Here is a 13,423-nt window from a genome sequence, read left to right on the forward strand (position 1 = left end):
GACCTCTGCCTGCGCCAGAAATATTTAGGCCTCTGCCACTCCCCTGAGCAGGGCCTGGCACTTCACTGCCTGACAACTGTTAGATCAAATAACCAAATGTTAGATCAAATATTATTTATTTTGCCACTAATACACAGCAAACAGGGTTTTAGAATATATCACTGCACCGCTGAACGGCAAATAGGCCCTCATTTTTTTAAACTGTTACAGAACACAACAGGCTTTTTCAAAAGATAAGTGCAATGCTGAACGACGAATATATTGTTTTTCCCGCCAGTAATACATGGCAAACTGGGCTTTAGAATATAGCACTGCACCGCTGAACTGCAATTAGGCCCTAATTTTTTTTAAACTGTTACAGAACACAACAGGCTTTTTCAAAAGATAAGTGCAATGCTGAACGACTAATATATATTTTTTTCCGCCAGTAATACATGGCAAACTGGGCTTTAGAATATAGCACTGCACCGCTGAACTGCAATTAAGCCCTAATTTTTTTCTATTTTTACACAAAAAGCTTTTCAACAGATAAGTGCAACAATGAACGGCGAATATATTTGTATTTCGCCAGTAATACACGGCAAACTGGGTTGTAAAATATCTCACTGCACCGCTGAGCGGCAAAGATATTTTTCCTTTTTCCACTAATACACGGAAAAAAATGGCTTTAAAACAGATAACTGCACCACTGAGCAGAAAATATATTTTTTCTTTTTCCACTAATACATGGAAAAAAGGGTTTTAGAAAAGATAACTGCACCGCTGAGCAGCAAATATATTTTACTTTTGCCACTAATACACAATAAAAAGGGCTGTAATTTTCACACTTCACCACACAACGGCTAATGAGCCCTTTTTTCCCCACTAATACAAGCCAAAAAATGCTTTAGAACATATAACTGCACCGCACTAGGGAAAATAAGACGTATAAATATTTCCTTGTATTAACTCCTGTGACTATCTGTACCAAACAGCACTTGCACCCTAATAACCAGAACGGTTTGCTGGAATTACAGAGCTGTATAATGGCAATTTGGATCCCCAGTCCGTGCAGCAAGGTGTAATAGGAATGTTCCTATTATCTAGCCTCCCCGAATGAACCCTATTCAACAGAAATGCTGTGGATCGATTCCTCCCTATCCTTTCCCTACACTTTGAATAATCTTTCCCTGCACTTGTAAATCGTTGTTTTTTTTTTAGAACAATTACGTTTTTTCTATCACTGTCCCTAGCGCCTGCTGACGTCTCTTCCTGCACTAAGTACACTGGTGAATGGCAGAATCTAAGATGGCTGAGGCTATTTATAGGGCTGTGACATCACAGGGCTGGCTGGCTGTTGATTGGCTGCATGCATGGCATTATGGGTGATCCTGCCTTCCCAGAGTTCATGTCCTCACATGTGCAGCAGCCATTTTAGGAAAAAATGTGATTCGTTACCACGAAGCGAGAGGAAATTCGCATTCGGTGCGAATAGAATTTTTCCTAAACTAATTCCACTTCATCAGCTTCGATTCGCTCATCTCTAATTGTAATCTTGAAATTGTGGTGCTGAGCTAGTCATCACTGTTTCTAGTTGTGCACTCTAGAGTCAGATCTCCGCAGCCAGGTTATGTCTACCATGTTTCTCTGCTGTCCTGCAGGCAACCACTGATATACAGTACGTGTTCATTGACAGTGTTGACCAGGCTTGTAGATCTAATTAACGAGAACCTATCACCATGAAAATGCTGTGCAGTCCGCAGGCAGCATGTCACAGAGCAGGAGGAGCTGAGCAGATTGATTAATGTTCAAGTGTGATGACATTTAGACTGCCTGGCCCTGTCAATCAAAGTGCAGAGAGCGGGGCAGTTGCAGAGAGAACAGAGATTCTAGGTGTAACAGCAACGCCCCTGCTGCTCCTAGAGGCTCATTTGCATATATTAAACCATCATTTTTCTCAGCAATGTGGACACATATGTACATGGGACCAACACAGATGTCTTCACCTGCCCAGAGCACATGTAACAGGTCAGCCAGTGTCATAGGTACAAATCTGCTGACAGATGTCCTTTAGTACCTACCAGGAGAACAATCCATTATAATTCACCCTTCAAAAAGGTATGAGAATTGGCAATCTATTGTATCCCGGACCCACAGCATCCTGTAATACAGAGAATAACCTCAGTTCTCCTTCAACAGTGCCAATAGTAGAGCATGCCAATCCACAATTCATAACATTTGGGCAGGATTTTGCATGAGGAGGTTTCCTCACATGTCGCACATTGTGTAATCACTTACAATTTTGTAATCATCCGGGAATCCCTGGTTCTGTTGACTATTACAATTTTGTAATCCCAGTCGCACACGTTTGTCTGCACTTGAATCTCTGAAATACACATAGAAGGAATATCCGCAGTTACATTAAGGCTTTATGCACACGATAGTGGTTTTTTGGATCCGTTTTTTTCCACAGATCCCTTGTGATAAATGTCTATCCTTGTCCGCAAATGTGAAAAAAGTAGGACATGCACTATTTTTTTGCTGAAAGGAAACACGGACAACGGACGCGGAACACAAACAGATGAACTATCAGCATTTTTTTGCTGACCCATTGAAATGAATAGGTCTCCATCGTATCCGCAAAAAAAACAGAACAGAGGCCGAGAAAAACAACTGTCGTGTGCATGAGGCCTTATACCGTGGAGTGCAATGATCTTGATCATAACCGTATCAAACACATACACACTTGGCTCTAAAGTATTAACACCGGACTTTGTATCCATAACTATGCCTAAACCAATATACTAGATATTACTAAAGAATGAGTTACATTTATGTTATTATTTGAAGATGCAAGGCCAAAGTCCAGAGCACAAACATGGAGCTGGGCTTCTGTAGGCACACCACTTTCATCCATACAGTATCATTTTCTCTCCTCGAGGCATTCATTCTAGGAAATAGTGCCACCGTCGTATGGCATACTATGGAGCATGGCAATTTTTTATTTTTTTTCTCACAGATTAATACAGAGGAACAATTTTCTATTCTTCTATATTATGCCTCCATGTAAGGTAAGAGGAACACGGAGGTATATACAATATGGTCCCATTGATACTAGTGCCTAACCATAAATTGTCTCTCTTCCATCCTGTACCAATCAATATATTTTCCTATGTGCAACTATTGATTAAATCTGTGTAAAAACAAAGTAAATTGTGATTTTTTTCCACAGAATGGAACTGTAAATGGAAATCTTTACAAGAGAGAGTTCAAAGAGTCCTTTGAAGAAGCTCCGTTGTATGTTGCAGTACTCACCTACATAGGTTTTGGTGTTGTCACGTTGTTTGGCTACCTGCGGGATTTCATGAGAGCATGGGGACTGGAGAAATGTCACATGGCTGAGGAAAGGGAAGAACAAAAAGTAAGACTTTTCTACATAATGTCAGAGATTGGTAACCTGTTCTCTCTACTGGGGGGGGGGGGGGGGGGTTTAAGCGGAATTATAAAAAAAATGAGCAGATTGGGTTAAAAATAGCAATTAAGAGGGTTGTCTGGCCTTGGAGCCAACAATCCCGGGGGTTCTAACCTGCGCCCTTAAACATTTAAAAAACCCCACTCGCCTGTCCTTGATCCTGTCCCTGCTCAGTTGCTGGGCATTTCCCATACACCAAAGCCATGGAAGTGGCTTGGTCCCATGACCACTGCGGCCAATTGCAGGAATCGGTGGTCACAGCAGCTTGAATGATACGGTATATCCAAGATGTACTGTTCAAGTCCCTGTGAAGGCTGACTCCTGTGATTGGCTACCAGATCCTGGGGGAGTGGGACCGTGAACATGTGACTGAGGGTTTTCTATGTTCAGGGACACAGGGATTGTCAGCTCCAGGGCAAACAACCTTGTGAATCATTACTCTACTCCCCCATTACTCACCTCACTGATCACCCACTGCTGCCATTCTAACACTTCTCTAGTCCTACTGCTCTCCACGTCATGGTCATGTGCTTGACACCTAGGAAATGGCTTGGACTGCTCACCGAGCCAATGACAGGTCTCAGCAGTGACCCACCTCACCAGTGATTGGCTCAGCTGGCAGTCCATTTCTTGTGTGTCAATCCCAGGACGTCGAGAGCAGTGCAGACCAGAACAGCAGTGGTGGGTGATCGTTGACATGAATAATGGTTGTTATTTTTAACCCATTCTGCCCAATTTGTTTTACAAAAAAAACATATTTCTCTGGATAACCTGTAAAATATTTAGCAAACTCTGGACAGCACATACACTAAAATTAAAATGGATGTCATACAGAATATCCTTATTTTATCAATTAATATACTGAACTGCTCTGTATTATAATTTTACTAATTTGCATTATAGCCACCCAATATGTTATCTCTATGGTGTGAATAACTCCAATATATGTGAAGAAAAGTCATGATCCTTACTTTCTTACAATGGTAGGACTTTGTGCCTCTTTATCAAGACTTTGAAAACTTCTACACAAGAAATCTCTACATGAGAGTCCGAGACAATTGGAACCGTCCCATCTGCAGTGTTCCTGGCCCTCAGTTTGATCTCATGGAAAGAGTGACTGATGACTACAACTGGTCCTACAGGTGATTTTTCTGAACTTTAATAGACTTGTGGCTGAAAAATAAGTTATATAACAAGGCATGTGGTGGCTACGCCTGTAGATTGGAATGTAAAAGGTGCTCTAGGTCTAGTCTGTTTCACCCCGTCAGTAGAGGGTATATAGAAGGATAGGAATGTAGGCCGGCACTCAGAATCTGGAGTCACGCAGAAATCCTGAATAAAATCGTCTATTTATTATTATTTGAAGAAAGTAATACATAAACTATAGAGGGCATAAGTATTACGGATGTTACTCCCAAAATAGGATTGGGCGTATCAAAATGCCTAGAAATATGCTGAGTACATGTAGCAATAAAAAGAAATAGAGATATAGAGCGATATAAAAACAGTGTATCCTCACATGTATCTCCAAATGTCCAGGATGTTGCTCAGGAAAAACAAAAATAATGGTCCGGTAAAGAGTCCCTCTCCCCAAATGTCATTGAAATGTTGATAATGTTTTATAAAGCTTGCTACTAATTTTGGTCCAGTCTGTTATATTGCACAGTGCCTGTTTAATGTTAGTCCATGTAACAGGTAATGACAATCTGGTATCGGTGTTCCACCAGTTTCTCAGAAGTTCCAATATCTGATATGTCTGGCTAATGAACTAATACATTTGCGTAATAATATATCGTACTTAGGGATTCATATGAAAGAGTGGACCAGTATAGGTGTATGTCTCTGGGGGCGTCCCACCATACACCAATGTACTGGCGGCTATTACCTCTCCTGGAGTCTTCACGGACTGTGTCCGCTGATGTATCACTGGCCCTGTATGTGATGGCGTCCTACGTGGCTCTGTAGTAAAGTGCTCAGGTGCTGAGATGCAGGCGCTCGCCGATGCAGGTGATTATGTTAGCTGCTGCTGTGTAATCGGCAGTGTATGCGTGCGAGTCTGGGCGTCCCACGTGGTGCTACGCCAAGGTGCCGGGGTACCAGACAGAATACACAGGTCAATGTATATGGATCCCTTGAATTCAGAGAAGAGCTACCCAATCTAGCGTCAGTAAAGGTTTATCCTGGTATGGGAGTGTGCAGGTACAGTCAAAAAGTTTACCAGACGTGTTTCGAAGTCTTAATCTGACTTCTATATCAGTGGAAAATTAAGCTAATGTCTAGCACTGTAGTTCAGTGGTTAGCACTATTATCTTGCAGCACTAGGGTCCTGGAAGTTTATAGGAAGGAAGTTTGCATGTTCTCATATTTATGTAGGTTTCCTCCCAAACTACCAAAGCATACAGATAGATTAGTTGACTTCCTTAGAAATTCATTTACAGTATACCTGTGTGAGAAAGGGACCATGTTATAGAGCAGGAGGAGCTGAGAAGAGTGATATATAGTAGTAACATAGTAGTAGCATAGTAGATAAGGCCGAAAAAAGACATCTGTCCATCCAGTCCTGCAAGTTCATCCAGAGGAAGGAAAAAAAAAAAAACCCTGTGAGGTAGAAGCCAATTTTCCCCACTTTAGGGGAATAAAAAATTCCTTCCCGACTCCAATCAGGCAATCAGAATAAATCCCTGGATCAACGATATCTCTCTAGTAGCTATAGCCTGTAATATTATTACGTTCCAGAAAAACATCCAGGCCCCTCTTGAATTCCATTATTGTACTCACCATCACCACCTCCTCAGGCAGAGAGTTCCATAGTCTCACTGCTCTTACCGTAAAGAATCCTCTTCTATGATTGTGTACAAACCTTCTTTCCTCCAGACGCAGAGGATGTCCCCTCGTCACAGTCACAGTCCTGGGTATAAATAGATGATGGGAGAGATCTCTGTACTGACCGCTGATATATTTATACATAGTAATTAGATCTCCCCTCAGTCATCTTTTTTCTAAAGTGAATAGCCCTAATTTTGATAATCTTTCAGGGTACTGTAGTTGCCCCATTCCAGTTATTACTTTAGTTGCCCTCCTCTGGACCCTCTCCAGCTCTGCTATGTCTGCCTTGTTTACAGGAGCCCAGAACTGTACACCGTACTCCATGTGTGGTCTGACTAGCGATTTTGTAATGTGGTAGGACATATAGTTAATTGGAAAAGATCCAGTCTAGCTTTTAATTTATACGTCTAAATTCCGGCTCATTCTGAGCTTTGAGGTCCAGGAGGCGGTCATATCAGTGATTGACAGCTTTCTCTGTATACACAGAAATAGTCGGAATGCTGTCAATCACTGATAGGACCGCCTCTTGGACTTGGAAGCAAAGAATGAGCAGGTATTAAAAGGGGTTGTCCATTTTTATTTATTTATTGATTACCTATCCTTACCAATGCAGTTGCAACAGCGATCATGGAACCAACAGACGGAAGGCTGTACTGGCACAGCATGCGCCTTCTCTTCAACCAGCTGATCGGTGGGGGTACATGGTGTCGGATCCCCGTCAATCTGATATTGATTACCTATCCTGTCGATAGGACATCAATAAAAATAACTTGGATAACCCCTTTAAACTGAATCTTTTCCCACAAAACTATATATATATGCTCAAACACCATGTTCAATATGACAGGCTCCCTTTAAAGAGAACCTGTCCCCACAAAATGCAGTGCAGTGCAATCTGCAGGCAGCATGTTATAGAGCAGGAGGAGCTGAGCAGATTGATTATATGGTTTAGTGGGAAAAGATTCAGTATAACCATTTATGTATCTGTCTTTTCTCAACTTGAGTCTTTTGAGGGTATTTTACATGGAACAGTTTTTCACCGTATTTTTTGTATGGCCCATTTATATATTTGTATCGGTTAATCATGTCCCCCCTTAGATGTCTCTTCTCAAGACTAAATAAATGTAATTCTTTTAATCTTTCTTTATAACTAAGACCCTCCATGCCCCTTATCATTTAAGTCACTCTCCTAGTAGTCACACTCCTAGTGTAGTGCGTCCTTTCTAAGGACTGGTGCCCAGAACTGAACTGCATATTCCAGATGAGGCCACACCAACGCTTTGTAAAGTAGTAATATTACATCCCTGCCCCGAGAGTCCATGCCTCGCCTTGATGCATGACAATATCCTGGTGGCCATAGAAGCAGCTTTCTTGACATTGCATGGTGTTATTTAATCTACCATCTACACGGACACCCAAATCCTTCTCTATAAGTGACTCTCCCAGTGCTACAATCCCTAGGATAGTGATGCACAGAGATTATTACTACCAAGATGCATAACTTTACATTTATCCACATTGAACCTCATTTGCCAAGTTGATGCCCAATCACTCGGAGTGTTCAAGTCAGCTTGTAGTTTGTGGAAACCTTCCATAGACTGCACAGTACTACACAGCTTAGTGTCATCTGCAAATATAGAAATTGTGCTATTAATCCCATCCTCAATATGATTAATAAATAAATTAAATAATAGAGGACCCAGCACTGAACCTTGGGGTACACCACTTATAAGCCGGGACCATTCTGAATAGGAATCATTGACCACAACTCTCTGGACACGGTCCTTCAACTAGTTTTCAATCCAATTACAAACTATACATTCCAAGCCTATAGACCTTACCTTACCTATTAAACGTCTATGAGGGACAGTATCAAAAGCCTTTGAAAAATCCAGAAACACTACATCCACAGCTGACCCTCTGTCCAGGCTTCTACTCGCCTCATAAAACAAATCAGGTTAGTCAGACAACTTCTGTCCTTGGTAAACCCATGATGGTTATCACTTATAATATTATTTACAGTCACATACTCCTGTATATAGTCCCTTAAGAGTCCTTCAAACATTTTTCCCACGACAGAAGTTAAACTAACTGGTCTACAATTACCTGTGGAGGACCTAGATCCTTTTTTTAATATGGGCACCACGTTTGCCTTGCGCCAATCACTTGGCGCTGTACCAGTACCTAGACAATCTTTAAAAATTATAAACAGGGGCACATCAATGATTGAACTGAGCTCTTTAAGAACTATTGGTTGTAATCCATCTGGACCCGGAGCCTTGTTCATTTACCGTACTTAACTTAGCTTGGACCATATCTACAGTTAGCCAATTGAGTACGATATATTACTGGATGTCATTTTTTTTACAGTAGCTGTAAGCCATGGGGGGTTTAATTTTAGCCGTTTATACTTGTTACCTGAAGGAATACATTTTTTAGTGCAATTACTCAATGTGGCTTTAAAGCTCTCCCATTTATCCTCAGTATTATTATGTGACAGTAGCTGCTCCCAGTCTATGCTCTGAAATGCTGCCCTCAACCCAGGGAAATTGGCCCTTTTAAAATTCTGTGTTTTTGCTCTGCCTGACAGAGTTTACTTCTTATAGTGTAGGGGGAATGTGATTATATTGTGGTCCCTATTACCTAGTGTTTCTCGAACAGTAACATTTCCAACAAGCTCTGCATCATTAGAAATTACCAGATCCAACAGAGCATCGCCCCTAGTGGGAGCTTCTACAAACTGGCCCATAAAGTTTTCTCCCCTTTACGGTTGAGGCAGAACCATGACCCCAGTCAATGTCTGGGAAGTTAAAATTTCCCATTATGACCACTGTACCAGCCTGTGCAGCCCGCTCTGTTTGGTTATACAGTTGCGTTTCTATCTCCTCTGTGATGTTAGGGGGGGTCTATAGATTATACCAAGTATTATTTTTTCAGTGTTTATATCCCTTTGAACTTCCAACCATAAAGTTTCAACATCCTCACCATCCTCGCCCACAATTGCCTCTTTCACACTTGTCTTCAGATCACTCCTCACATACCGCCTTTTCTATTGACCCTATCTTTCCTAAATAGTGTAAAACCCTCAATATTAACAGCCAAGTCATGCAAAGAGTCCAACCATGTCTCAGCCACTCCAACTACATCTGTCATTTCAGTTTGTGCCTCAGCACCGCAAAAAATAAAATGTGCTCTATTTTTTTGCGGTGTGGACGGATCATGGACCCACTCAGTTGAATGGTTTTGCATCCGCCATCCAGACCAGAGAGATAGTGCCCCTGCATTGTAGATCGCACAATGCACAGCATGGGCGGCACACATTCATGTGCATGAGCCCTTACATTGAGAATGATATCAGTCACTGATAACCCTGGGTACTGAAAGCTGTTTACGGGGGTGGTATTAGGTTAGAAAAAGCACAGATATAAATGTATAACTTACAAGTTTTAATGAATCTTTTCCAACAACATTATACCGTATATATCAATCTGCTCAGTTCCTCCTGCTATATAATATGCCAGGTGTCGGACACCCACAGAATCCGCCGGAACCCCATTCACTATAATTGGATCCAGAGGGTTTTTGACATAAATACCGGCTTTCTGCCATAAAAATACTTATCAGGCAGAAAGGCAGCATTTCTGCCGGAAACCCGCCGATGCCCAGCTATGCCGGATATGGTAACTCCAGTAGTCTTCTCCTCTGCTGGAACAGACTACCAGACTTACCAAATACAGATGTGGATGAAGCCTAACATAAGATTCAAAGAAGACACAGTCAGCACTCCGTGTATCAGTGATGCGGTGAGCGCATCCAGGGAGAATCCACATAAACTTGCACAAAGAGGACCGGCACTCGCTCTAGTAGTAATTATAGAATATTTTTATGGTCACATACAGAAGGCAAGTGACGCGTTTCGGCTACTATGAGCCTTTCTCAAACATGTTTGAGAAAGGCTCAAAGTAGCCGAAACGCGTCACTTGCCTTCTGTATGTGACCATTAAAATATTCTATAATTACTACTAGAGCGAGTGCTGGTCCTCTTTGTGCACGAAGCCTAACATAAGTGACTCCACTTGCTTATTTTAATGTCTTCAGGAAACAAATAGCAGATAAATTTATATTACTACCTTTGGCATGACCTTCAAACAATGGTGAGGTCCAGGCGTCCACATGTTCTGTATGATCTGAGCCCCAGTAGGAAAAGTTTTAGAAGCCCTGATCTAAAGTAAACGTTCTAGACTTGATATTCAGTGTAGAGGCCATGTTGCATAAGCTTGATGTATTGTATAAAGGATAGATAATCATGTGATAAAACATATAATTTGTATTTATAAAAAGGTACACTGGAAAGGTCATTAAGGATGTGATAAACATGGGATCATACAACTATCTGGGGTTTGCAGAGAATGATGAAGAGTCACTGGAAAGTGTGAAGAATGTACTTGAGCGATATGGTGCTGGTGTCTGTAGTACAAGACAAGAAGTGGGTAAGTCAGATGACCGAGGGTGTTTTTGTGAATAACGATCTCTTCAAAATATAAGCTAATCAGATAAATAATCTTACACCTCCAATCCATAGTAGACTCCACTGTTGGCAGATCCACCTATCCTCTCCTCCTGGCCAGTCCCTTAACTGGCTACGTATTGCCCAACAAACTACTGATTATGACATACAAGGCCATCCACACCTTGTCACCTCCTCCCTAATCTCACGTCCCTCTCTCCTCTTATCTTTTACTCTTATCGATCGGAACAAAGTTTACACTTCTGAGAAAGTGTCCCCGCTGCACATGTGCCGTTACTGTGAGCAGTGCCGCACGTGCAGAGTCTTTGCATCAACAAACTTGCAATGTAAGGGCTCATTCACACGACTATATAATTTAGTCCGCATCCATTCCGCAATTTTGAAAGAACTGGTGCAGACCCATTCATTTCAATGGGGCTGCAAAAGTTATGATATGGTATGTTATGTTCCACGGCCCCGCAAAAAATATAGAGCATGTTCTATTCTTGTCCGCATTTTCTATGAGCTGTCCGCAAAGTGTGGAAGGCACACGGGCCAGTATCCGTGTTTTGCGGATCCGCAAAATACTACAGTCGTTTGAATGTAGCCTAAAAATATGTTCTGCGCATGCGCCACTTGTCAAGGCTCCGTGAGATGTTCAGTCCTGTCAATTTATCAGCATGGAGGAGAATCGCCTTAGAGGGACAGCCCTTCAGAGACTCCGAATGCGTTCAGATGAACGAATCAATGCGTACAAATCAACTCACTCATCCCTAATTTCTGCGTTTTCTCCCATGCATCCCCCATACTCTGGAGCTCAACACTACAACACATTAGACTCTTTTTCACCTTTAAAACTTTGAAAAGAAACCTGAGCCCTGCCTATTCAGACAAGCCTACCAACTGCAATAATCCTGCCTGAACTACATTGTACGGTATAATCAGCTTTTATCCGCTCGCACTGTCTCTCCCTCCCCCTTGCCGTCATAGACCCACTCTCCTCTTTTACCAGGTCCAATGCTCTGTAACCCCATGGCAAATTCTGTACCTTAGGGGGCACAATCTGTGTGACCATGTGTACTATGACTACTATGACAATAGCTAAATGTTGTTCATATACCGTAAATTCATTCTTCTCATAGTATTGTAATAACTGATACTCAGAATATTGCTCAAATATAAATAAAATAAACTTTTACCCATTTTCAGTCTTGGTCTACATTGCCAAGTATTTTTCAGCAAGACTAGCAAATACTAGTAGTTACATAACAATGTGTCGTCGATGGTTTACACATTCAGACATTTCCCTTAAACACTGGAAAAACCAGTTTGTCATGTGGAATGTGAATTATTTCGAGCACAAACTCATTGACCAGGAAACTGCATTTTCATGTGAGTGACCTTTCTACAGAGCTTCTAATTCTGAGCAAGTAATCTCCAATATTATTGCTACATAGTTCTAATCCCCCAAAATGTTACTTGCTGCCAGTGCCTCGCACATATATTATGTTTGTATTTTGAAGCTTGCTACATCATCAAAGGTTATGAACAAATTCTAGGTTCTAAGGCTTCTTTCACACTGCCGGCAGAGAACAGCCCGCCAGAGCGCTCTGGAGCCGGCATTGTTACTGGAATATCTGCCGACCCCCGTTGACTATAATGAGGTCCATCGGAGATCCGGCCTCGACCCGACAAATATCACTGCAGCAGTATTTATCTGGTCAAATCCAGGTATACTGTATTTGCTGGGTATCAGCCAGATCGCCACCGGACCCAATTATAGTCAATGGGGCCGGCGGATATTCCTGTACTGTCCGACTCTGCAGGTAGTGTGAAACGGGCTGAAGACCTACAATCCGAGGCATCCAATATTTTTATTGCTGCCCCAAATTTTTGTGTGTGTCATAAATTCCAGTCAATGGTCGGGTTTTTTTTTTAAATCAGATGTTCCTGTAAGTAATGTAAACCTGTTTTCATTGTGACTGCATTATTATCTTTGTTTTCTTCCGGATATCTGGGCAAAGGTGATGTGATCAGTTTATGTGATATCTGTGTACTGTAAATGTGAAACGTTCAGCTTCCTTCATTTACTAATTTGCATATGTAATACAGAATTTGTAGAACTTTTGGGATAATGATGTGCAAAAACATCAGAAATTAAAAAATGTCCCCCAAATCTGCTTGACAATATGCTAAACTGGCATTCCGGTTTCAGCAAATAAATGTTACTCTTCATTTAATGAAAAGTTATGCAATTTTCCAATACTTTAGAACTGCTGTATAAGTTTACGTTTTTTACCAAAAAAAATCTGTCTTAAAATTGCAGTTCTAAAGATTAAAGGGGCAGCGCAGGATTATGTCTAGAAACGGCAGCACATGCGTCCACAGGTTGTGTATGGTATTGTAGCTCAGCTCGGTTGAAGTGAATGGGGCTAAGCTGCAATACCGGACAGTTTGTGGAAGGGTGTGATGATTTTTTCAGAGAAAAAAAAAAGCAGCCTTAATTTTCTAATCCTGAACTCCCCCTTTAACTTTAATGATTCCTACTGGGAAAAAGCATCTTTGTGACTGGCAAACATATTGTATTTTTAAGATGGTCGCCAAATTCGAGGAAACTTTAAAGGCAATGGGTTATGCAG

General features: G+C 41.5%; 1 protein-coding gene across 1 annotated transcript in view; it reads left to right on the plus strand.

The window, feature by feature from the left end:
* LOC122934354 (serine palmitoyltransferase 3-like) overlaps positions 1–13,423 on the plus strand; it is a 68,367-nt gene that overhangs the window by 19,437 nt on the left and 35,507 nt on the right. Inside the window, exons 2-4 of the mRNA XM_044289754.1 lie at positions 3,212–3,400; positions 4,439–4,593; positions 10,619–10,767. Coding sequence (XP_044145689.1) covers positions 3,212–3,400; positions 4,439–4,593; positions 10,619–10,767 — 493 coding nt within the window. The remainder of the gene's footprint in view (positions 1–3,211; positions 3,401–4,438; positions 4,594–10,618; positions 10,768–13,423) is intronic.

Source organism: Bufo gargarizans, chromosome 4 (genome assembly GCF_014858855.1).
Source record: "Bufo gargarizans isolate SCDJY-AF-19 chromosome 4, ASM1485885v1, whole genome shotgun sequence".
NCBI lineage: Eukaryota > Metazoa > Chordata > Amphibia > Anura > Bufonidae > Bufo > Bufo gargarizans.